Source organism: Rhododendron vialii, chromosome 12a, assembly GCF_030253575.1.
Source record: "Rhododendron vialii isolate Sample 1 chromosome 12a, ASM3025357v1".
Classification (NCBI taxonomy): domain Eukaryota; kingdom Viridiplantae; phylum Streptophyta; class Magnoliopsida; order Ericales; family Ericaceae; genus Rhododendron; species Rhododendron vialii.
In genome coordinates this window covers 29,677,888-29,703,455 of record NC_080568.1, presented here as the reverse complement: position 1 = coordinate 29,703,455, position 25,568 = coordinate 29,677,888, and the positions used below count along the sequence as shown (strand labels likewise).

Here is a 25,568-nt window from a genome sequence, read left to right as displayed (position 1 = left end):
CAGATGGGGGAAAACAACGAAAAGAACAAGAATAAACTGGCATCACTACGCATAGCAGCAGGCCTGTCAAAGATCACCTTCCAACGACCGGCAGCATTAAGCATAGCAGAAGGGTTTCCCCAAAACACAAGAAGCAAGTCTGATGGACCTGAAATTTGCTTTCAAAATCTCTAAATAAGTGAACAAGTTCCAATCTCATACCAATATCACGAAGGATACAAACAATAACTAGCAGTATTGGAAATAAACAGGAATAAGCTGATAAATGTACTTGATGTGACGACAATCAACCACCATCAGACATCACAACTAACAAAACTGCAACCACTATGAATCCCATGCACGAAAGAAATAACTGTGTTTGAGTTCACTTCTCTTTCCTCCTCAAAGATGAAAGACGATTTACGCACTTGAATTCATCTCATTTCAAGTCAAAAAGAGCGCCTTGGTCTTTCCTCAGCAGCATTTACTCTGATTGACCTCCCGCCAATTTCCTGCATCACCACCATAAATGGAATGACAGAAACCCATGAAATAATGAGAAATATATAAGTCCAACAAATCTAACTTGTCCCCTCCAGTCATTTGAGTCACTGCAATCTGCATTGTAATGTTCTTACCATGCAGACCGTATGGATGAATGAAATGAATTTCGTTAGAACATCTTTCTTTTTACAGCCGTAGTTTGGCAAGAGTTACCAACTAACTATACAACTCCAATGGCATGCCAATTTATTAGCCAAAAGTTGGCTTTCCCATTCATGAAGCCAGATTTGGCTTAAAAATGGCTTTAAGGTACAAGAAATCCAATGAATGTGATGTGCTAAGTCAAGAAATGGTTTTGGTAACATTGGAGCAATTTTTCCCCAAATTTAGTAACAAGCCAAAAAAATGACTCAATGCTTTGGAGATGCTATTAGAAAAGAAAACGACCATAATGACAATCGCATGAAAGGACTAGAATGTGTGGCAGTGCTTCTCGCCTTTACGTGTGTCACATCAATCACATAACAAAAGAGAGCCACATTGAATTACCTGTCCATCAAGGCTGGCAACTGCTTCATTCATCTCGGCCTCAGTTGACATGGTTACAAATCCAAAACCTCTTGAGCGTCCACTCTCCCTGTCATAAACCACGCGAGCATCCACCACCTTACCATGTTCGCTGAATACTTGTTCAAGGCCTTCATTATCCACGTCCCATGGCAAGTTACCAACATAGAGTTTAAAACTAGGTCCAAAATCACGAGGAGGGCGGTCGAACGCACGAGGAGGGCGTTCTGCCCGTGATCCTTTTGGAGAAGCCTTGTTCACAGTTAAAAACCTTCCATTTAAATCCTGTTCACAATGACAAAATCAAATCTCACAAAATAAGACATCAGAAAAAGCTACATACACTGATAAATAATACAGAGAGAAGTTAGTAACCCATGCTAGGTTTCCTATTTTATCAAGGATTCTAGTTTTTCTTCTTTATTGGAGTAAGAGTTATTAGCCTAGAATTAGAGGTGTCAGTGAGTTTATTGGGTTAGAAATAAGTTATGAAATTGAGTTGATTAAAGTTGTGGGCATTGGGGCCTTTGTCTTTAAGGGCTGCCAGTGCAGCCCTTCAGCGTCTTTTTCTCCCTTTCTCCCTCTCTGTTTTGCGTCAGTTCATTTGAGAAAAAACTAGTTTTGTTTTTTTAGAACTTTGATGTGGATGTGGACATTCACTTTTGGAAAGCGATGATATTTGCAGGGTTCATGTTTGGAAAAATTCTTAATTTAGAATGCTTTTCAGAAAGTACATCTTAGAAATATCCCCTCTTTCAAAAAGTAAATTTTAGAAGCCTTTTCATTGCAAACACAACTAGTTCGCAGAATGTAAACCAGAGATTGCTTGGCTTCATGTTATGATGACAATGTTTGCTTTTTCTTTCTTAGTTTGATTGTTTTGTCAGAGTGTAATTTTCTATATTACGGAGAAGTTCGCCATCATGTAAGGCACATCCGAACCAATCATCTCCTATTCCAGAAGCATTTCATTCTTAGGTTGTCACAAAGTTGCAATTGTCAACATGTTTAACCTAATTACGAAATATATCTGTGTAAGAGCGCGCGTGCATGTGTTTCGGTATTGTGTTGGGATACATAAATCGCTAATAATAACCAAAACATGTTGTATCTATACACACAAACGTAATTTAAGCTACTGTAACCAACTTACATAACGATTGAACATTTCCGCGGCCTTCTCAGCTTCTTCAACAGTGCTCATTGTCACAAATCCGAACCCGCGACTCTGATCGGTCTCCCTATTGTAAATTACCTAAAAAAGAAGGGGAAAAGGCGAAAGAAACCAACCCACTCACATCAAAAATCTAGTAAGGACCCCATAAATCACACAAATATGAACAGCATACACAAGTTTGAAGTTTGAACTAGTAGAAAATGAATAGAACTTCACTACAACCCCAAAAATACCAACAACAAAAGAAACACAAAAGCCTTCAATTCCAAAATGTCCCAAAGACCCCATAATTCATCCAAACTTCAAAAAAATACAAATGCTTCAGCTACTAAAATAAATAGTGAAAGTACCTTTGCGATCTCAACCATGCCCAAAATCCACTCACGTCAAAATCCCCCAATGACCCCATTATACATCCAAAATTCAACAAAACTCTCAAGCTTGGGTAACTAAAAGGAATAGAACTTTACTTCCCCAAGCTCAACCATAAACAAGTTTGAGCCACAAAAAGGAATAGAACTTTATCTCGGCAATCTAAAACATAACAACTCAAAGCACAACACACACCTACATCAAAATCTCCCTGAGACCCAATAACTCATCTAATTCCAACAAAACACAAGCTTGAACTTTATCTCAGCAATCTGAAGAGTACCAAAACCCAAAACTCACAAAAATCAATAATTTTCCAAGACTACACTAATAAAAACAGAGTTGTACCATTAGGGACAAAATTGACTCAATGTCTAGATGAGGGAGGAGAAGGAAATTAGAGCCATACATTGGGGACCAAAAAGAAAGACCCAAGCAAGACTTTACCTCCAAAATCCAACAATGCCAAAAAGCCCACATCAGAAATCACCCAAAGACCCCATGAATCATATATCAATAAAATACACAAGCACGAGAAACTAAAATGGAAAGAACTTTACCTCTGCCATCTCGACAACACCAACCCCACAAAATCCACCGATATCAAAAGTGTCCAGAGACCCCATAAATGATAGGGACTTCAACAAAATATACAATATTAAAAGGAATAGAACTTCAACCCAGCAATACTGAAGACCAAAACCCAGCCATATCAAAAGTCTCCCAAAGAACCCATAATGCATCCAAATTTCAACAAGATACACAGCCTTGAACTACTCAACAGCACCAAAAGCCCAACAAACCCACCAGCATCACAACTTCTCCCCACGACCCCATAATGCCAACAAATTACACAGCTTGAGCTCCTCAAATGTATAGAACTAAATGCAAACTCAATAATACCCAAAAGCTAAAACCCACCCATGTTAATGCATTCAACCCTCCAAAATGAGTCGAATAATATCTCTGCACTTTCAATTCCCAACACTACTAAAAACCACAAAAAATACATAGAAAAAATCTCCCAATAAGCGAATAAATCATCCAAAGTACAACAATATACCCAATCTTGAGCTATTGAATGAATAAAACTGTATCCCTGAAAAAAGATCCCATCTAAATAATACAAATATCAACAAAAATAGACAAACTATAAGTACCAAATGAGCACAGTTTTATCTCTGCACTCTCGATTCTCAACAATACAAAAAACCCTAAAGAAAAGTCCGTAAAAGTTCTCCCAATAACCCCAGAAACCATCCATCCAAATTACAAGTATATACCACATCTTGAGCTATTGCAATGAATAAAACTTCAAACCAGTAAACAGGCGGTGACATATAGACAAATGTCATTAGTCGGATAATTGGAAATAAAGATCAGCCTAACAATGGGCCGCCTTTGAATCTCAATTGAAGACTTTATTTCCGAGTGGAGGTATCAAAAAAGACGCCATGAATCATACAAACAGGAACAGAATACACAAACTTGAGCAACCAAATGAGCAATTAATTTTACCCCAGCAACCTCAACAACACCCACCTGGTCAACCTCAACAACACCCGCCTGGTAAAAGAACTGAGCTGATTTCTCACTATCAAAATCACAAGGCAAATCCCCAATAACCCAATAGATATTTCAAATGTCAACAATATGCTCAATCTTGTGCTATGAAGTAATCATACAAACAGCAACAAAATGTCAAAAACAAAGACCATAGCTTTACCTCTTCAACCCCAACAACACCCACCTGGTCAAAACACTGAGCTAATTTCTCAATACCAAAGTCAAAAGGCAAATTCCAAATAACCTCATAATTTTTCCAAATTTCAACCAAATCATACAAATAGCAACAAAAAATACACACTAGAGGTACCCAAAAGAGAAAAATTATACCTCTGCAACCTCGACAACACCCGCCTGGTCAAAAAACTGAGCCAACTTCTCACTATCAAACTCCCAAGGCAAATTCCCAACAAAGAGCTTGGCCTCCTCATTTGGTTCTTGATACTCCTGTCCTCCCCCCACAAACCCCTCCTCATCAGTCTCTCCAACCGCCTCTACTTTTTCCCCCTCACCCCAACTGAACTCTTCTTCTTCTTCTTCATCGACCACTGCCGTGTCATCCTCTTCTTGTTGGGCCCAATCCGAGGTTCTGGCAACGAAAGGGACCAGTTTCAAAGACTGGCTTTTTTTCTTGAGAGAGAAGAAGGAAGAGTGGGAGGAGAGAGAGAGGAGGTGGAGTTTGATGGCTTTTGGTGGTATTGAGAGACATGGGTGTGGTGAGGTTTTTGTGGTGAAGATTGATGGGAGTGAGATTAGGAAGCCGTTTGATGTTGATAAGGGGTTGATTACTGTGGGTGCAAGTGCAGAAGACATTGTGTTAGAGAGAAAGAGAGAGAGAGAAGGGAGGAGGGTTTACGGGGGAGAGGAGTGAGGATAAGGGAACGGGTAGGGAAGAAGAAAGAGAAGGGAGAGAGGAGAGAGAAGGTCAACAAACAAAGCGGCGGAGGATCCAATGGGCTGTCCATATGGGCCTCCTTAGGTATTCTGTAGGGTGGACGGCCCATGTTTTCAAAAGGATAGTGGGCTGGGTGTTGTTGGCCCATTTCAGGTCTCTTAAACGTCAGTGTCACGTTAGGGAAGCAAAAAGTTTTTGTTTAACCAGCCGGGGTAGACAAAAAGGCAACGGGTTACTCCCATTGGGTTTGACTACTCTTGTGTCGTTATGGGTTCGAGGCGTGTCGACACTCTCTTGTTCACGTTTGAAACTCATAATCCGTCTCCAATTGCCATCTTTGGTTTCGGATGGGGCGGTGCGCATCTATGGGTTTTGGGTCTCTTTCGGGAGCCCCCTTGCGGGTTTGGAGTCCCTATGGTCACGTTCAAGGATGGTTTGTTACGCCTAGTCCCCTTTCCCCCTTAATTGAGGAAAAAAAGTTTTTGTTTACCTTTATGTATTTCAAAAAGTTGTCTGGTAATCTATTTATTTTTTATTTGGTGTAAATGCTTATTTTACTTTTTTTATTTGTTGAAATTACATCTTCCAAATTTGGTCTAATCTTTTCATAAATTTTGAAAATCTCTCCTAAAATTATCTTTCCCCAAAAAGGTATTGTTGTGTTTTCTTATTACATTGGTTAGGATAAGGTAAATAGGGGGAAAAAACAAATGAAATAATGTTCCATTTCCACAGATAATGAATTTCTATGTAGTTGAGAAATATACGATATTACACTCCATTGGCATTAATTTAATGAAGATACAAAAGGAAGGGGGAGTGGTAAAATGGTTTCCCCATTTGAATCTTGAACCTGATATTGCTGATTTACTTAATCAAGTTCTTAGTTAGCCATATTGCACCAAGACAAGCATGGCTAACCGACTCGGTGGTCTTACATCTTCACAATCGCATACATATTTTCGTGAGACCCATACACTTAGTTGTGGAATCCACGTGAATTTCTAACGGAGTAAGGGCACCATGTTACGGTCCCTCTGGACCATTCAATACTTATTCATCTACTAAGGCTCTTGCCAATTACATCATTCAATGCAAAGAAAATGCAATAAAAGAACAAGAAGATTAACAAACGTGTAAAGCAATCCAAAACACTCAAATTTGAGCTCCTTTGTTCTTTACTTTCTTAACATAGCTCACTTATGTTGTAAAACTTCTTTGTAGAGCTCATGTGATGAAAATAGGAGACACATTTGACAATTTCAATAGGAAACTTCAATCTCTTTCAAACTGCATTCTCCTTCAAGTTCCAATGTCAGCAATCCGTCCTCAACGATGTAAGTGAACTCCTCCTCCTTCATATCCACCTTACAACACAACGGTTTCGTGTTTGAATAGGCTCCAAAACGGTCACATCCCCGTGCTTTGATCTTTATTGAGCACCCTTTAGGATCTAGTGAGCAGTTCAGAGACTCTGTTGCCCCTCCTGAGTTGTACATGTCAAGTAAACCGATTGGCGCGAAGTGAATGTTCTGATTGTAAACCTGGTTTTATCCAATAGCCATGTTAGGACAGATTCCAAAACCAAAGGACAAGAAACCAAAAGAAAACGAGGATGGGTTAGAGAACTAACCTTAATAGGGGATATGGTGAATATTTCACATTTTAGGACATCTAGTGACACTTCAAGGCTTTCTTTGTTTGGAACTTTTGAAAGAGATCCTGCCGTAAAAGAAAGTTTTAGCATCAGTCTGATTAGTATGTTTCAGAAATACTAATGATATTGAAGTACCGACGTTTGGTTGCAGTTTTAAGAATCAGTTTTCTGGGAAAATGTTGGAACTTCAGGCATTCAATTCTTATTTTCTAAGTTTTTTTTATTAAAGGAAAATAACCTATTTTATAATATTTTCAAATACAATTTCTACTAAAAATGAGTAAGTTTTGAGAACCATAAGGTTTTTATTTTCAGCAACAGCTTCTGAAAAATGTAAGATGAAACTGATTTCCGGAAACTGCAACCCAAATGTCAAGACAATACATCAATGCCAATATAGCTTCTAATTTTAAATTGCGAATGTCACATGAATCTGATATCAATTTCTGTTTAGACATCCTATTTGTGTTATAATTAATGTGACAAAATCATGAGTTAAACCTGAGTTGAATGCATAAACTGCACAATCTCCACTCCAATCTCCCCCCGCGACTTCCTCAAGAAATTCAACATGGAGAGGACTAATCCGAGCTGATAGAGGTTTAGCTGTGGATGTCAAGTTCGTCACCTCTTGTGCCACCTGTTTCATTAGCCAGCTACCGGCTCCTTGGCAATTGAAAACACCTACCACTCCTGATAACTTATTCATGTTCCATATCTTGAACAAACTGTTGCACAAAAAGAAAGTGACTTTAGGACTATGAAGGCTATATAAATAGTCTACATCGTTCCAATTTTATCTGATGTCCCCGAAGGGATACTTATACAAAAGGGATACTTCTATCAATATGTTTAGTTGTTTACCTTTTTCCATCCATTACTGGATCCTGAAACAAGCAATCTCTTGTTGGTCGCCCTGCATATTTAGCTCTTAGTATAGATCCATCAGGCAGCACAAGTTTTCGGAGAATTTCAAAGTCATGTTCTCCTGGCTTGTCGCTGCGAAATTATAAGGTAATTAAGATCCATGTAATAATTTTCATTCGCACGTCGATAAGAATGAAACCATATCTCATTTCTTACAGTGGCTCACCTTACGTATACGGCACATCCACCGATTGCTCTTGCTGCACCATGGAAGTCTGCAGTGTTATGGTTGCTCTGAAAATAAAGAGCCACAACAACACTTACCTGTTGAAATCTCTATGGTTTCACGCTACAAAATTGTTACTTCTATCAGATTTCATGGCTAGTTTTTTGTTTTTTCCAGGTTTGGAGATGTTGCATGATTTCTACGTCAAAAGTTGATACAGATTGATGTGATAGTGGAAGTTTTGGAACTATAAGCCACAATGGTTGGTTTTTCGGATCAAAAGGAAAGAACCTAAGGCCACATCATTTCAGATATTAAAATGTTAATCAAGCCGCAAAAGGACCATACATGGAACATGTCCCAATCTGGCACCACAATCTCCCCCAGAAGAAGACTGTTAAAGGCCACAGATGCAATATGTAGGCTCTGAAATGTTGGTTCATTAGGCATGAAATCCTCTGATGCTCTTGCTGTAGCACTCTTCTTTGAACTGGCGCAAAAATAAACAATCAGAAACACAATTAACAATAAAAATTTCTAATACTTTGAAAGAAAATTGCGGGGATTGAAAAAACCTGTATATGGAATCCGTGTTGTGACACATGCAAGCAATCAGGTTATTGTCTGCGAAATTTTTGGAAATTGATTCTTCGAGTGCCTGTTGATATTGTCTAGTAACCGAGACTCTACCACCGAGGCCTGAGCCTAAGGTTTCCATCAAATTTTGGACATCAACTTTGACACCATCAACACCGCTACTAGCAAGGTAGCTGTGTTGATCGTTGTAGAAGTCATAAACCTTTTCAGGGTCAATAACCCCAACTCCATATTTTTCCAAGCTGTCCAGTACTATGTCCGTTATATTCCCTAGGTTCCCTGGTGACTGAACCGGATATGCAATCTTCGGATTGTACTTCTTCAAGTTTTCAGATGAAGGAAGGAGTCCTCCCCAGTAACCGGCTAAAGCATGCCACATGTAAACATATCTGCACCAAGTGAATGAATATTGTATCTGCAAAGAAATTTCAATGAACAGAAGATGAGAAAACGCATACAAATTTGGTTCTTACTTCAAGCCATATTTCTCTTTTATGGTTTCAATGAACTCTTTGAGATCAATGCAAGAGTTATCCGAGCCTGAGGCCTTAAACTTGCTGTTTTCTTTGATGTCTACTAATCTGGTTGCAAACCTATCAATCAAAAGTCATGAGCACATGGATTAATCAAATGAACCCCAGATCCTTTAGGCTGTGTTTGAATCTTGGATACGTGGCAGTACTTGAAAGGGTAAAGAAAATGAAAGGGGAAGAGAGAGGAAAAAGTTTGCATGTGTTGGAATATCTTTGGTTTCATTTCCTTTCTTTTCCATCCATAAAAATCTAAGATCCAACCCAGCCTTGAGGTGCATGATCCAATAAAAGAGAAAACTCACTGAGTTCCTTCGATAAGTGGTTCTCCTTCCTTGTGGAATTCATTTACTGTCTCTTGCCATCCATCATCAATTATCAAAAATTTAGGCGAACAACCGCCTTCTTGGAAACTTCAGAAAATCATCAAAATCACCTATTTGTACGATTAAAAGAATTTGCGGCCACCTTTAAAGGAAATATGTAAAGATTTTCTTGATGTACCTTTGAAGACCCTCCTTGATCCCTTTTGGATTGACTTTAGTGTAGAAAGCATCCCATGTGCACCATCCAAACCAGTCCAAATGTGCAGGTATCTGTAATCAAATCATTACATACATTACTTGAACAAATATTCAAATTGATTGTCCAGAAAAGGCTTAATGAAATCATTTGCTATATTACCTTCTTGTTCTCAATGTGACTAAAAGTCCCCTTGTGCCTCTCAAGTATTCTGTGCCAGCAAATAGTTGATGAAAGGATATGAGTTAAATTGGCAGTCAGATTACCATTTCATTCAAAAATCTAAGAAACATACTTGATAGAATCCTTGATGAGCTCAAAAGGGTTGTCCCCTGAATTCATAAACACCGCTTCAAATGCTTGCGAAGTTTGGACATTTGGATCACCTGCTCAAGCAATGTAGCAGCATATTTTGTATCACTTGAGTATCACAAATAAAACCCAGTTCCAATATTGTCAAAAGAATAACCCGAAAAGGAAAAGAGATGGGGTGGGGGAGGATTGGGAGGGAACTAACCACTTTCGATGCAGAACTGGAGCTCATTTGAAGTCGTCCCTTGGAGAGTAGTCCTAAATGGTCCATCCAAGGTGGGCAATAGCAGAATGTAGAATGTATTTCCAGTGTCCGGCTCAAAAGATGCCTCATCACTTGGCACAGACTTCTCTTTTACTTCCAATAAAAGCATCTGAGTTTCCATTGGAATTTCGCTGCCAGATTTTCCATGTCGCGGTATCATCCACCATATCTTGGCTATAAAGAGGCACACGAATTTGTAGCCCCTGCAAAGGCCACCCAAGTTAATTGTTAAGTTTTCAGAGAAACACTTTTCAAAACTGTTTTTGAAAACACAAAACATACCATATTATATATTGGTTTTGTTTCTCAGAATCAATTTACTTACTCAAGAACACCAAGACTGCAAACATGGTAAGAACTCAGGTTTTTTGAACTTGCTCCAATGAATGCTGATCCACCACTCGCTGGAGAAATGACAACATTTGGTGGAACTCCGGTCAAAACTACCTTGCCCCGGACCATGAGGCAGCCGTCTTTGACAACTGGCGTGGTGGTGATTGTCATATTCGCCTATGGTTTTGTAGACCTCCAATGGTGACACTGCTCAAGATTTCAGAAGTCAAAATGAGAAGGAAAAGAAAAGTGTTAGAAGATCAAGACATAACTTGATGTGTTGGTGAAAAAGCAAAATGTACCTAATCAATTAAAGAAAATCCAGATTCAGGCTTAAAAACCTCTGGCTCCTTATGGCTTAAAGCAGCCTCCTCGTGTGGTTTTCAATATCTTGAAAAGGAGTGTCAATAGGGAATAAGGAACTTAAATTACAAACTTCATCTTTGTTTGGGTTAAATAAACGAAACATCAAACTCGCAGGTTCTACTCCCGCCATCAACAAAAACTACTCAAAGTTCCGAGATTAGTCAAGACGAGCTTAAAACTCGCAGGTTCTACTCCCACCATCGGCAAAAACTACTCAGAATTCCGAGAATAGTCAAGACGAGCTTAAGCATCAGACACCCAATTATTTTTAAAAAAAAGGCACGGGAAAATTTCGTTGATAGGATAATCTGCACTGTCATCAAATATGCCAAATTTAGATGCTAGACAACTTTTAGAAGTTGTGTGGAGCAATCAGAACTTTGTGATGTGGGACCTATCTGAGTAGGATTTGACAAGGCTTTTTTGACTTTTTTTTGGTCCCCAAAGTATTTCCACAGTGTCATTTTGGTCCTCAATATTTCAATTGCTAACTTTCCAAAGTATCAATTTTGTGTTTAAATGGTCCCTCCGGCTCACACCTTGCCTTCCCTCCGTCAAAACTAAGGGCAAGCTTGGCATTTCACCTCTCCCATCACGCCAAACCTCCTCTCTCCCTCAAAACGGTGTCGTTTGGTTGGAAACATGGATTTTTTCCTTCCATGGTTCTCTTAGGGTTCTCATTGAAAGTTTTAAAGTCAAAAAAATAATTATGACTCTTTAAGATAAAATAATCAAAAAATTAAGATCTTCGCACAGGTTCAAAAAATCAAGTGTTTCAATTTTCAACCCGTTTGAACCGGTGCGAAGATCTTAATTTTTTGATCATTTTATCCTAAAGGGTCATAATTAATTTTTTGACTCTAACAAAAGGCTGTTTAGGATTCATGACATAATAGGAAGTTGAAGGATGGGATGTAAAATTGGAGTTTATACATTCCACGGTTCCTGTACAGACATGTACTAATGCCTCCCTCTGTAATTTGCTCCTCTTCATTTTAAGATTAAATGTTTTCCCCAATGTAGGAAAACAGCCCCTCCGAAATGGTTCGGCATGTCTTAAAGTGAGAAGGGAGTGAAATGCCAGGGTTAGGCAACATGATCCACTAGTACAGGAATCGCCTTGGAAGGTCCTAAAGCTTTGAGTCCTCGGAGAGAAAAAGCTCCACTTGAAAATTAGGGGCGTGGCCTGTGTCCAAGAGGAAACTCCTGGTTCCCGTGCTGTATCTGTTGAATCAGATTGTAAAGTGATACTTCAGTGTGTCCTAGCTACTTAAAAAAGGGTATGACGCTTTGTTTTGGGCGCCGCTATTCGCAGCCCTCTATTTATTCCCGTAGCCCACTAAATTTCGGTAAATGATTGTTGAAAATCATAAATAACATTTCGGTAAATTGCTGTTGAAAACAAGATTATATTTCGGTAACTACATGTCGAAAATATGTTCAACTTTCGGTAAACAACTGCCAAACATGCATTTTCGGTAAACATCTGTTGAAAAAAATATTATATTTCGGTAATTGGACGCTGAAAATATATCTCAATTTCGGTAACTAACTGTCGAGTATAATTGAAAATTTTTAACGGGTTATGGGAGTAAATAGAGAGCTGCGAATAGCAGCGCCCTTTGTTTTTTACCGAGGCTTGAGCACTAGGGATTTAAAATGACTCCTAGGGCCCGATACTACAAACTCTATTGGGGTAATCCAACCGAGAAGGGAAAAACACATAGGATTTATTCTATTTGACCCACAACGGTCGTGATAGGTTGACAATTGCCGTCAACTAGGATTATCTCAATTTTGATCGATACGAATAATAGAAAATCAAACGGAAACGCAAACATGATCACAATGATAAATTTCTTTGGTAGTTACAGTCAAACCAGTAGGAAGAGGATCCAATCTTTAGCTGTAATAAAAAGGCTTGGGGTACCTTTCTCTCAACTAAAACCAGTAGGATCCAATCTTTAGCTGTAATAAACAGGCTGTTTAGGATTCATGATAATATAAAAAACCAATAGGGAAAGGATCCTATCTTTAGCTGTAACAAAAGGCTGTTTAGGATTCATGACATAATCGGAAGTTGAAGGATGGAATGTATAAACTAACAAAAGGCTGTAACAATGTTTCGAGGGAGAGAGGGGGTTTGGTGTGGGTGAAATACCAAGCTTGACCTTGGTCAAAACGTTGGGAATGCAATGTTAGCAATTACAATATTGGAGACCAAAATGGAAAGACGAAAATACTTTGGGAACCTAAAAAGTCAAAAAGCCGATTTGACAATGATGTTTGTTCATTGTTTGGGGTTGATGTCCTCCTCCAGTGAGCCCCGTTCGGCTAAATAAGCTAAGTGGTTTATTTTTTTGTCCTTATTCAATTTTTTTTCGTATTTGTTAGTTTTTTTATCAATTTTTTGGGGGATTATTGGATCGTCATGACGAAATGAATCTAAAAAGTAAAAAATTATGATCGAAATCAATTTTTTTTGAATAAAGACGAAAATAAAAAAATTTGTATAATGATTAAAAAATAAGCCACTTGACTTATTTAGCCGAACGGGGCAAGTCCTTCATCAGAAATCAGATCGTGTTAATATTGCAGGAAAACCTAGTAAATTGTCATATTAAATGGTTAGAGCTAATAAACGGCCCGAACAAGCGAGACGAGATTGTTTGAACTTCGTACGAAAATTTGACGAGCCTAACAACTATATTCAAGCTTGACTTGGTTACTAGACTAGCTAGCTTTAATCAAGCCACTCTCAAACGAGCCGAACGAGCTAAGTAGTACCTTATCCAAACTTGGTTGGAAAGGCTCACCACTAGCTTTTAAAAAATGTTCAAGATCGAGCAGGCTCGGTGTCTTAGGCAGATAACGCTTGTCATCAAAAAAGTTACTCTTATAATGCATTCTAATTAATGGGGGTTGAGATGTTATTGGCTCTTATTGCTAAGCAGTAAGCAGCACATCATGTTTTCAGAATTAAACAACACATAACAATAGCCAATCCTCTCCTCCTGAAGATGGTTTTTATAATACTACTGTACTTGGCATCAGAACGACAACCCATATCAACTTCTTTAATAACCCTAGGTTCCTATTAGTAGTTCATGTGCAGCATCTGGTCTGGATGAACTGTCCCAGATATTCAAATACTATTTTTTGGTTCTTGTTCTTTTTCTTGATGGTAGTGCCAAAAATGTCTAGCTTCTTTGTTTTCCTGCAAAATGTCAGGCATCTGACTCTTGGTTCTTCTGACAATTGGTACTACTCTTTATGGAAACGGGAATGATGTTGTGCACTATTCAAGCCATCCGTTCGACAATTCAACGGTTCAGATTTCTTCTTGATAATGAACGGCTTGGATGCTATACGATGGTGATGATATTTGGACCATTAGATTACCGAACGGACGGCTCGGATGGTGCACAACACCGCCCACACAACACACGGAAGATGGTCCTTTCTATAAGGTTTTTACAGATTGTCATGGTATATACCAAGCAAACTTTAACAGAAAAAAATTCACTTTCACATGGACGAAAAGGGGTTTTATAGAATCCATATTTAATAAAACTAATCTAAAAATCTTGAAAACGGAAAGAGGAAGATGCTTTGAAAAGTTGGAGCACAACCACATGTTCGCTTTTTTTTTTTTTCTTTTCCCATAACCTTTGATCGTCGTTCCTTTGGTTCGATTGAGCCTTGCGCATGATTTAGAGCTCCGAAATATGGTGCCTCATTTTGGTTAAACAACCACCATCACAGTCTGAATCAACGAAATATAAACTTCAACGCTAGAACACATAAACCAAAATCAAACCCAGTTTTCTACCCTAAACCAGAATCAAACCAAAATAAATCCAAAAAGTAATTGACAAGAATCAGAAATCATACTGGAAAGCCTATCAATATCAACTTTAGACCAATAGTCAATCCAGAAATTACTAGTTGCTCTACACCAAAAACTAAACAAACTTGATGAGATATTCAGGAATTTGTTAACCAAAAATATAAACTTCAGTTTTCAACTGCAAGTGGTCACACTCGCACGCATGAAACCTGTTGCATGGGGACTCTTCATACGAGAATATTCGAATATCAGGTTTCAGAAACTCTGCAAACAAATGAGGTATGCAGCAGGCACATAATCCAGTGTTTTGTAGCTTCATGAACTTCAGAACAAAGACAACCTTTACTCACATCTGTTATTACCAAGTCCATATTACTTGCTACAAGCCCACAACCAAGGGGTGATTTTATGCAATCGCAATGTAACTTCATTCTGGAAAAAAACCAACCAAATATGCCCACACCGCGTGCATTGGAAGAGTGACATACGGCAAGAAAGAATAGAAGCGTTTGACCATGTCTATTTCCAAATGATTCATATTTTGCTGCTGTTCATAATAGCCACATCGTAAAACCAACATGTAGTCAAGAAAAACTCCGTTAGGGTGGGAAGTACTCCCCCTAAACTTGGCTCAATGTTTCTAATAAACAAGACGACATGGGTTTGTACACAGTTGTTTCATTGCACGATCGTGAATTAGTTCTACACCAACACAAAGGCCAATGTGAGCTCCTTAAGCAGAAGCTCAAAAAGGCACACCCCTACGCAAAAAAAAAAAAAAAAACGCAACAGAGGATACTGCAAATTAGTCGTTACTCTTGTTGACTTTGGGACCCTTTGTAGCCCCCCCTCTCATCTCAGGCTCATCCTCTTGCTCTGTATAATTGATGCCAGGTCTGTAACTATCCCTTTGCAACTACTGGCATTCAATTTTGTCTCTAAATAATGCATTGAGCCATGGCTATAAGATAGGGCTTAGGGCTTCTGTATTTTGCATCTGGAATGTGAGAGAGACCAGTGACGCAGTGAAGTAGCATTGGACGAGATAGAGTGTTCCCTATAAAGCTTTGTTTTCCTGGTTCAATTTTTGCTCCAGTTTACCTCCGCAGGGTACCCGATTTGGGGGAACACATATATCCTGTTTCTCTATGTTTGTGTGTGTGCGTTTTGGTCTGATTTTATGATCCATAGGGCACAACTCCTTAGCCAATAAACACTCACTCTAATTGTGATTCAAACATTGAAAAGGGCATAGTTAGAATTGAACTTGCGAAATTAGGCAGAAAATAAAGAGAACTTACAATGACACAATAAAGCACCAAGTATATGAGATGCGTACACAAACAGGAAATTACGATAGCTATTTCGTACACATCGAATATCAAGCAACCGAACAAGACCATATCAAGTAGAGTGCTTTCAATTGATTGCACAGACTTCTAAACAGCATCTTACAGATGGAAAACACCTGATCATAAAGGTTCAACTCCACCCTCAGGGATGTTGCGGAGCAATAATGAATTACATTTAGTCACCGAGGAAGCCGAAGAAGGAACTGGCATAGGAAGACAAGCAGACTACAGAAACATAGGATGAAGAATAGAAGGGAAAGAATTGCATGTAGTTTACCTCATAATGCAGCCGGGAACAATGTCAATCCACCCATGACGCTATGCGCAGTGAGATTCAGGCCATGACCAGGTATATCCACTACAATTTCAATCTGTCAGCATCAGATGAGTAATAGACAAGCTGATTGCCAAAAAGTATCTAGCGTCCAATACCAATTGCAGCCCCATTGGAATAGTTGAAAGCCGAGATTGGCAACAAAGGGCTTAAAATTACATTTACAGTCGAAATGTACAAGAAGTGCTTCGAGTATAACCTAAACAAAAGCCATGTGAGACATCCCTTCAAGAATGCAATTTCAGCAGTTCCAACAAAACACCGGAAATGGTTTTATCAAGAAGAACCTCGACACAAGAACATCCATGCAGATTCTGAAATGGGCAGCATACACATCACTTGGTTGTGTTACCTCACCAGACTTGTGGAGTAATAGTTGAACAGACCGCTGCTCCATGACCATGGGATGAGGGAGCTACCAATTTGTTAACAAAGCCTTGCACTGTTGCCTATAACGGATTTAGTACTAGAAAATACGCATTGTGCCAGATTTACACTAGGGAAAGAGTCATCAAAGCAGTGGAACGCATGAAAGAATTCACAGATGGCTTATCACAATATGCTCGGTCCAGTAACAAAATTTGTCAAGTTATATACTGCATGAACTTCTATTGGTATGCACAGGATGAGAGATCATATAAACCACAATAAAACTAGATAATTAATAAAATGAAAATAAAAAAGAACCCATACAAGACACAACACAATCACCTGGGGAAAAAAAGCTGATTGATTCAACACCACATAACTAATACCAAGCGAACAAAGAAATCATCTCCAGATCCTCCAATACCAATAGTACTAGTACTAGCAGAAAAGAAAAAAAGATAAGAAGAAAAACATTAGCTATTGAAAAACACTTGGAAGAAGTAGTAACTAAGAAGAACCCAGTACAGATCCACCAAAGGAAAGAGTCATGTTATTCTTCATTTTCTCTTCCAACATGATCTCCTGACACAGGCCCATTACAAAATTCGCAGTCAATTTGTGCCACTTGCGGCCGACTAGTACCTCCTTCCAGCTCGTCTTCTTCCGCTTCCCTTCCTCATCGTCATCGTCCACCGTGCTATTTCTAGCATTCTTAATAAGTTTATAAAGACAATTCTATCATCCATTATTCTTTCGTACTCTGCGGCATCCTTATATTCATGTTAGTACAAAACTACAAGCCAAACAACAAAAACAATTCTTTGGAGTATAATTCTGCATAAGGACTATGAACCACATAAGCTTACAATAAGAATTATACATGTAAGATGTTATCATCTAGAACCTATACTGCTGTACATTTCTTCTCATTCTTTCTCACAACCTAAAGGTAGGCTCCTCTTGTTGGGCAAGAATGAAACTTGAGTTATTTACAACTCCCCTAGGTAACTCAAATCACTTCACCTCAAACTTAATAGACAATTTCAATCTCTCTAAAATTGCAGTCATCATCACCCAGTGTAACAGTCAACAGTCCATCATCGGTGTTGTACGTAAATTCCGCCTCCTTCGTGTCCACCGTACAGTATCTTGGTTCAGAGTAGGAGTAGGCTCCAAAACGGCCGCAGCCTCGCGCTTTGATCTTGATTTTGCATCCAGGAGGTTCTGACATGCTACTCAGAGCTTCTATTGCTCCTCCGGAGTTGTACATGTCAATCAATCCAAGTGGTGCAAAGTGAATGCCTTGACTAAAGACCTGTCCATGCCCAATTTGAGCAGTTAGAACTGATACTAAGGCCATGTTTGGATCGTTCTAAAATTTCACCAAAACGGATCTTTTCGAAAAATTTCCTAGAAAACAAGTTGTGAAAACCCTTAACCAAATACATTCTTGAAAAGTGTTAAGTTAATCTAAAAATATGAAAACATCAATCCAGATGGACTGAAGTGATGACACTACTTTTAACTCTTCCTTTTGTATATCATTTCCTTTCTCTTGGCCAATCTTCCATATATCGTAACTTCATGAGTCAGAAACACCATAGGAGAAAAGGTTAAGAGATACATATTCACTGACCTTAACAGGGGAAATTGTGAATATTTCACACTGTAGAGTAGCCAAGGAGACATCAATACTTCCTCTCTGCGGTAATCTCAAAAGAGATCCTACATTACGGTACTTGTTAGTTACCGATACAGATATGCGAGAATTTTTTTTTGCCATAACATGATAGAATCGTAAGCTAACCTGAAAAAAATGCATATACAGCAGTGTCCCCATTCCAATTATCACCGGCAACTTCTGCTAGATATTCAACATCAAGGGGACTCACATGGCCTGAGATGGCTAAAGGAGTAGACTCTGAGTCGGGGCTTTGTTTTAATGGCCAATTTCCTGCCCCTTGGCAATTGAAAACACCTATTATACCGGAGAACTTGTTCATGTTCCAAATCTTCAGTAAGCTGCAAATTTTCAACTTTGACATGAATCATCAGAAATTAAAATTCATTTCACAATAATCATCCATAACTAAACATTCATGTAGTAGCCACGACACTACCAATGGAGATTTTAGACGGTTCATGATTGTAGGAACGCTTGCTTTTTTCGTGATTTTTCTTTTTGAGAGAGAGAGAGAGAGAGAGCATTTTACCTCTTCCCATCCATGACGGGATCAATGAATAAGCAATCTCGCGTAGGTCGTCCAGCACGTCTAGCTCTTAAAATATAGCCATCTGGCAGTACCAGCTTTGTAAGTACCTTGAAGTCATGTATTCCTGGTTTGTCACTGCAGTTACATAAATCATTGCGACAATTTAACGATACTGAATCAGTAAAACAAAAACAAACAAATAAACTGGACCCAACAGAATTAAATGTTCGACCAATTGTAGTCTCACCTGACATACACTGAGCACCCTCCTATTGCTCTAGCTGCGGCATGGAACTCGGCCGCATCGTGTTTGCTCTGAAATGGAGAACAACATGGAAAGAGCTAAGAACCCTAACTGCCAATGACCGCCTTTGTTGGAGGCAATGAAAGTTGTATTAGTTGATTTATTAGCATAGTTAGCATGTATCATTTAGTGAAATTTTCAAAAAAAGAAAAAGAAGGGCATGTTTCACGTTTGAAGTGTTTTTATTGTACTTGTTAGATGTTAACTAAGGAAACCTTACATGGAACATGTCCCAATCAGGCACCATAATCTCTCCTAGAAGAAGACTATTAAAAGCTACTGCCGCGACGTGTAGGGTCTGAAACATAGGCTCCCTCGGCATGAAGTCCTCCGATGCTCTTGCAACCGCACTCTGCTTTGAGCTGACAGACACAAGTAATTCAGAAGCCACTTTCCAACTTCCCCAGAATCAGACAAGAATTAGGGCTTTTGACAGTTTGCCTCTGAAAGATTTAGAAGGAGCAAGGCGCCCCTGTTGCATTAGTTGGAGAAATTCACCCCTGAATTGAATCGAGTTTTAACATTGTACCACCTTCAACAGACATGGAGTCATGAGGTGACACGTTTTGGCTCAAGAGACAACCAAATCCGTAGGAGCGGAGCCAGAGTTTTCACCAACTGGGGGTCAAAAAAACTTTTGTAGAAACAAACATAAATTGCTAATTGAGAAATTGAAGAAAATTTGAAATACAGGTAAGTATGATTTTCCCCAAAATTTACTGGTGACGAATCAAACATTATATTAAACATTTTTTGCGGGTGTGTTGTACAAACTTTAAATAGAGAAAATACCAAAGTATAATGACTCGGTGGGTTCAACTGACCGGGCATCAACATGGCTCCACTCCTGGAAAGCTGTCTAAGGGGCAAATTGCAACGATTTAAATACATTTGGTGTGCAAATTGATCCTTTCATAACTTTCAGTGGCAAAAAGCGCCAGAAGCCCTCAAACGAATTAAGGACAAGACATACCTGTAAATGGAGTCCGTGTTGTGGCACATACAGCAAAAAATGTTATTGTCTTTGAAGTTTTTGACAATAGACTGCTCAAGTGAATATTGGTATTTTCTAGTCAATAAGACCCGTCCACCATGCCCGGATCCTAAGGTTTCTAACACATTTTGAACATCCACCTTAACTCCATCTGCACCACAGGATGCAAGATACCTATGGAGATCATTGTAAAAGTCATAGACTTTTTCAGGGTCAATAAGCCCAATTCCAAATTTCTCCAAGCTGTCCATGGCAACATCTCTGAGATTTCCTACGTTGCCGGGGGACTGCTTCGGATAAACCATCTTTGGGTTGTACTTTTTCATTTTCTCAGATGATGGAAGGACCCCTCCCCAATACCCAACCAACGCATGCCACATGTACACAAATCTGCATCACAGGATATCCTTACATGAAGAACTAATATCTACTGTAAAGTTTCTCTAATTACTAAACTAGGACCATTTTGAATATGGATCTTACTTCAGTCCATATTTCTCTTTGATGGATGTGACAAACTCATGGAGATCACTGCATGCATCATTGTCTCTGAACTTGCTGTTCTCAATAATATCAACCAACCTCCATGCAAAGCTGAAGGTTTGAAAGGAGATAAGCATGGAATGATGAGCAAATTCAATATATGGGTCGTATGACAACAGATTCCATTGATTTAAAAGCCAAAGATAAGAATAGTACTCACGATGATTCTTCAACGAATGTTCCTTCAATAAATGGTTCATCATCTCTCTGGAATTCTTTAACTGTCTCTTGCCATCCGTCATCAATTATCACAAATTTAGGTGGAACGCCTCCCTCCAATAAGCTGTATAGAAGTTAGAATACAAAGCTTTCGCACAATAAAACCGAAATAGTAAAGCTATCATTGCTTTTACCTCTCAATGCCCTCTTTGACTCCCTGGGGAGTGACATCCTTGTAGAAAGCATCCCAGCTGCACCACCCAAACCAGTCTAAATGTCCAGGGACCTAGGAGTACAAGCACGATGAATTAATAGGTACAACGTTAAGTAAATAACCACCGTATCTTCAGATTTGGGCACTACCTTCTTGTGGTCGATGTGAGTAAAAGTCCCCATGTGTCTCTCAAGCATCCTACACCATTGCACATTAAAAAGATTCCAGTAGCATTAGCATCTTGAAAACGATAAGAAATCAGAAACCAAATGTTCAGATCCTAAAATACGTACTTGATAGAATTCTTAATCAGCTCAAATGGATTGTGCCCTGAATTTACGAAAATTGATTGATTTGATTGGTTGGTTTGAACAAAAGCATCACCTGAACAAGTTAATATTCAATAATAAGACCAGATCATGTTTGAAAATGAGAGAGGAAACTGTACAACATTCAAAACTTAGAAAATAATTGGTAAAGAAAATTATGCAGTACACTTGGACTTGCCACTTTCTATGCAGAAATGGAGCTCATTTGATGGAGTGCCCAGTAAACTTGTACGGAACGGTCCATCCAAAACCGGCAATAACAGAATGTAGAATGTATCCTCAGTAGTTGGCACAGATGAGTTCTCATCACAAAGGGCTGACTCTTCCTTTGCCTCGAAGAGAAGAAACTGAGTTTCCATTGGAATTTCACTACCCAATCTCCCAACACGTGGTATCATCCACCATATTTTGAATCTGAAGAGAGATAAAAACCTCAACTCCCTGCAACGAAGACACCAAGCAAGTAAAAATTTTAAGCAACGGATGGCCTAAATATCTCGTAAAAAGGAACTAAAATACATCTATGTACAATGTGGTTGTTATGAAATTTGTGACAGTGTCCTCATTTGGCCTGATTGAAGGTTCTTGGATCATTAACGGCCTAAATATACCAAAGAAAGCTTTAAATAGCGGCAGGGACCCTGTAATGGTAATGGTAGCATTGTTAATTACGGGAGCAGGAATATCAAATGACTTGTATAGTGATGCACGCATGATTTGTAATCGGCAGAGGACCGAACCACATGTATTTCTATACACATTAATAACAAGACGTATAGTCCATAATATATATTGCTACTTGTTAGTTTTCAGGACACGAGATTGTGTGTATCCGTAGCCGCCACTTTAATTTATACCATGATAAAAAAAAAAATGATATGCCAAAACTGTTTTCGTTTCTGCTAAAACCCCAATATATAAAAGTCTTGTACCATATGGCATGCTATGGTACAAATGTTTTATGCATTACAGCTTTGGCACAAACGAAATCACCCAAAATAGAAGGGTTGATAATTCTAAATTTAGAAAGAGTTTTTTCACACATATATAGCAATTTTATCAATTTTTGTTGGTACCCAACAGATTTGCAGGGGCAAATGCTATAGAACGTTTTCAAATTAACCTTAAAGATTAGTACTATAATTAGTGAGAATATCTGAAGTTGCGCAGAGAACCCGGCTCCCCTTGTGTCCACCTCTGGATAAGTGGCAGGAATCCGGCGGGCATGTGTTTTTTTTTAAAATTAGTTTTGACGCCGGAGCACTCGATGAGTGGCCGTGCCCAGCATATCCGGGGGCGTAGCAATATCGGAGGGCCAAACAACCGCCAAGCGGCCGACACACTAAACTAAAAATTCATAAAACTAACTCGAGGATTCCAAGACTGAAGCTGTGCCGGCAGCTAGGAACCGACGACGTCGCACCCAGAAAAGCCGCCCCGCCGCTCACCGGGGAAACAACGACGTTGGACGGGACTCCGGTGGAAACCACCTTCCCGTTCACCAACAGGCAGCCGTCTTTGACGCAGGGGGTGGCGGTGACCGTCATTTTAGGCTCCCTTCTCGATGGGTTTGTCTCGGACAACGAGTTGCTCGATGTAGGAGTAGTGGTAGTATTATGAAGGGCTCTGATCGGAAGTGGGTTAGTAGTGCCCAATTGAAGGGTGCTGTGATTACAAAGGGATTCGGAGATTAGAGTGGGAGAAGAAGAGGAGGAGGAGGAGGAGAGAGAGGGTGAGGGGGACAATGCCGAAGAGGAGGTGTGGAGAAGAGAGGAGAAGGTGGTGATGCCACGGAAGAGGCGGGTATTTATGGAGGTGGGTTTTAGGAAATTGGTGCCAGGCGGTGGCATTGATAAGAATATCTAGAGAGAGAGAGACTTTGGAGAGGGAAAAGAGGGCGAGAGAGTCGGAGACGAGGAAATGTGGGATGAAGAGTTTTTTTTTTTTTTTGACATGTCAATTTCATATCATATTAAAGGCCGAAAGCAAAACAGATTCCATCAAATATACAAAAGTGAACCAAAAATTATCAAGACTTCAACACAGGCATCCCCTGCAGAAGCAGGACCTACGAAACGCCTAGATTAGAAATCAATCTAGGTCCAGAAGAGTTGGAAATGACTTCATTTTGGAAGTACGCAACTACACATTTTATCCGGTAAAGAGCATATAGGTAATTGATGTAGGAGTGCTGACGAATCGGTGCATTAAGAGCTCGACTTGTTAATGTTTGAGTTCAAATCTTTTATCACTTAGTAAACGAACCGAACTAAAGTTTGATAAAGCTTGGCACTTTGGACTGCGAAATTCACTGGTGTAGTATTTGTGTTTGGGAGAAAGCTGTGTTACTTGTAATTTTTTGTGTAATTATAAATGAATGTGGTGTGTAAAATAATGAAGTTACATGACATGGTTATCAATGAATTTTATTTCATTTGTTACTATTTTATATAATAATTTTGGCCCGGCCATCTGGACCGTTATTTTTTAAAACTCGTCAAGAAAAGCATCTATATTAAAAATTATGTGGATCGAATATCATTTGATGTAATATTGAAACATATTTACCTTGAAATCAAAAGTATGAATGGATTCCGATCCAGTATTGCAAGCAATCTTACCATTTAGTATATATTAATCAATGTGATTTTTGACGTGTTTAATGTTCTAAATAGAAATCATCTTCTTTTTTGGTTCATTTGTGACAACATTTTATGATGTTTGCTCCATGTTATTTGTGACAACATTTGGTCCACTGTTGTGTTTTGAATCGCTCGAGCAGAAAGGAAAAAAAGAAGTCTTGGAAGTTCAAAGAGTTAGACCAGTCGGTTGGTGGGTCTACTCTCTACACCGATTATTGGGGTCAAACCCTAAGAAAATAATTTTTTATAAATTCCGTAATTCCGGTGTAAAATATTGAGGTGTGCGTAAAATAGTCAGATGTCTTCGAATTTTCTGGAATTACTACTAGGCTCTTTAGTCACGAAATTTGACTTTTATCCATTATCCAAACATATCGGTGGATTACTATACTTTATCTGGAGAGCTCTTGAGGAACTCTATGGAACTACTTAAACTGACATGGCAATGACTGGGATAGTGGAATGATTCGGACATGTTTGTAAAAAATACATGCATTTTAAGTCACAAGTGTGACACGACACCAAGTGACCATCCAACTTAGGCATCGCCACATCGGAGGTGCACTAAGGTGCTAAACTATTCTGACAATATTAATATTCGTTGAAAAAATAAAGAAAAAAGGCACGTAACATTACAAGCTACCATGCCTAAAGTCTCATTAGTGAGATAAATATTGAATATTCTCTTTTTTATATTTAACCTATATTTTAGGCCATCCACAGTGGTATAATAAAAAATGGATAACCAAAAGTTGACACATCAGCTTTTGGTTATTCACTTAAGAGATTGTTAAGTTTAACAATGTTGAGGTTCACAATGGTCACTTCTAGTCCATAACCAAAATAAGGGGTCCATTACAATTTCACACAATCTCTCTCTCCCCTTTTGTTTCCCGCTATTTATTTCTCTCCATTATGTTTTTTTTTGGGCAAAAATATATCGAATATATGGTGTTCTTCCTAGTGTTATTTATCAAAACAACACTAATTTTTTTTTTCCTATTCCTATAGCCTATATCACAAATCCATCACTCTCTTAATCTTTCAAAAAAAAAAAAAATCAAATGTGTTCTTAAATTTGGAAAAGAATGCAAGATTCTTCCTCTTCTTTTTTTTTTTTGCAAGGTTCTTTGTTTACTCAACCATAGGGGGAGGAACAAAAAATGAGTAACCACTTTTTAGTCGAAAAAATCAATTTTTTTTTGCTAAAAAGTGATTATTTATCAAAATACTTAGGTAAAAGTAAAAAAAAAAAAACATTTTTCCCGATTCATGTCGTTGAGACGAACAATAACCTATAAAAGTTCGGTACAAAACTAAAAAATACGAAAAAAATTCAAATAAAGACAATTTTCAGATTTAAGTTAAGTTTAAATTAAATTCATAAGAATGCAGCCTAAAATAGAAACGTAAAAGAAGAGTAAAATATCTTAATCCAGCAACGATGAGTTAAATAATAGATGATCGAGAAATATGAGCTTCACTTTTGGAAGAAAAGAAAGAGAAACAGTTTGTGGTTGAAGTGAA

General features: G+C 38.6%; 3 protein-coding genes across 5 annotated transcripts; all 3 read right to left on the bottom strand.

The window, feature by feature from the left end:
- Positions 1 to 140: 140 nt before the first annotated feature.
- Positions 141 to 5,090, bottom strand: LOC131310708 (28 kDa ribonucleoprotein, chloroplastic-like). The gene is made up of 4 exons (XM_058337878.1): positions 4,499 to 5,090; positions 2,207 to 2,308; positions 1,036 to 1,338; positions 141 to 494 (listed from the first exon to the last, which is right to left on the bottom strand). Exons 1-4 carry the CDS (start codon positions 4,979 to 4,981, stop codon positions 432 to 434), a joined length of 951 nt encoding a protein of 316 aa, XP_058193861.1. The 5' UTR covers positions 4,982 to 5,090; the 3' UTR covers positions 141 to 431.
- Positions 5,091 to 6,042: 952 nt separating this feature from the next.
- LOC131310707 (probable galactinol--sucrose galactosyltransferase 2) lies at positions 6,043 to 11,040 on the bottom strand. Of its 2 annotated transcripts, none has more exons than XM_058337876.1 (15): positions 10,714 to 11,040; positions 10,365 to 10,579; positions 9,980 to 10,242; positions 9,758 to 9,848; positions 9,625 to 9,673; positions 9,445 to 9,536; positions 9,246 to 9,353; positions 8,884 to 9,003; positions 8,389 to 8,799; positions 8,162 to 8,303; positions 7,814 to 7,881; positions 7,585 to 7,719; positions 7,222 to 7,448; positions 6,697 to 6,785; positions 6,043 to 6,607 (listed from the first exon to the last, which is right to left on the bottom strand). In XM_058337876.1, the coding sequence occupies exons 2-15, from the start codon at positions 10,541 to 10,543 to the stop codon at positions 6,326 to 6,328; spliced, it is 2,256 nt and encodes a 751-aa protein (XP_058193859.1). In that variant the 5' UTR covers positions 10,544 to 10,579; positions 10,714 to 11,040; the 3' UTR covers positions 6,043 to 6,325. The 2 variants fall into 2 exon arrangements, with proteins under 2 accessions (XP_058193859.1, XP_058193858.1); XM_058337875.1 differs by having other exon boundaries at positions 10,675 to 10,954.
- Positions 11,041 to 17,437: 6,397 nt separating this feature from the next.
- On the bottom strand, positions 17,438 to 23,321 carry LOC131310706 (probable galactinol--sucrose galactosyltransferase 2). 2 transcript variants are annotated; one of them, XM_058337874.1, is made up of 15 exons: positions 22,768 to 22,895; positions 21,929 to 22,040; positions 21,578 to 21,840; positions 21,364 to 21,454; positions 21,220 to 21,268; positions 21,051 to 21,142; positions 20,858 to 20,980; positions 20,638 to 20,748; positions 20,134 to 20,544; positions 19,381 to 19,522; positions 19,104 to 19,171; positions 18,857 to 18,991; positions 18,451 to 18,665; positions 18,280 to 18,368; positions 17,438 to 17,958 (listed from the first exon to the last, which is right to left on the bottom strand). In XM_058337874.1, the coding sequence occupies exons 2-15, from the start codon at positions 21,991 to 21,993 to the stop codon at positions 17,674 to 17,676; spliced, it is 2,139 nt and encodes a 712-aa protein (XP_058193857.1). In that variant the 5' UTR covers positions 21,994 to 22,040; positions 22,768 to 22,895; the 3' UTR covers positions 17,438 to 17,673. The 2 variants fall into 2 exon arrangements, with proteins under 2 accessions (XP_058193857.1, XP_058193856.1); XM_058337873.1 differs by lacking the exon at positions 21,929 to 22,040 and having other exon boundaries at positions 22,768 to 23,321.
- Positions 23,322 to 25,568: the final 2,247 nt, after the last annotated feature.

Coding starts and splice junctions, on each gene's coding strand:
- LOC131310708 (XM_058337878.1), bottom strand. CDS start 4,981: ATGTCTTCTGCACTTGCACCCACAGTAATCAACCCCTTATCAACATCA. Junction 2,309..4,498: donor GTGTTGTCGAGGTTGCAGAG/GTATAATTTTTC, acceptor CTTCTTTTTTAG/GTAATTTACAATAGGGAGAC. Junction 1,339..2,206: donor CGGAAATGTTCAATCGTTAT/GTAAGTTGGTTA, acceptor CATTGTGAACAG/GATTTAAATGGAAGGTTTTT.
- LOC131310707 (XM_058337876.1), bottom strand. CDS start 10,543: ATGACAATCACCACCACGCCAGTTGTCAAAGACGGCTGCCTCATGGTC. Junction 9,674..9,757: donor CTCATCAAGGATTCTATCAA/GTATGTTTCTTA, acceptor TTGCTGGCACAG/AATACTTGAGAGGCACAAGG. Junction 9,004..9,245: donor CCACTTATCGAAGGAACTCA/GTGAGTTTTCTC, acceptor TTTGATTGATAG/GTTTGCAACCAGATTAGTAG.
- LOC131310706 (XM_058337873.1), bottom strand. CDS start 23,249: ATGCCACCGCCTGGCACCAATTTCCTAAAACCCACCTCCATAAATACC. Junction 21,455..21,577: donor CCATTTCTGCATAGAAAGTG/GCAAGTCCAAGT, acceptor TAACTTGTTCAG/GTGATGCTTTTGTTCAAACC. Junction 18,992..19,103: donor GGGTGCTCAGTGTATGTCAG/GTGAGACTACAA, acceptor ATGTAACTGCAG/TGACAAACCAGGAATACATG.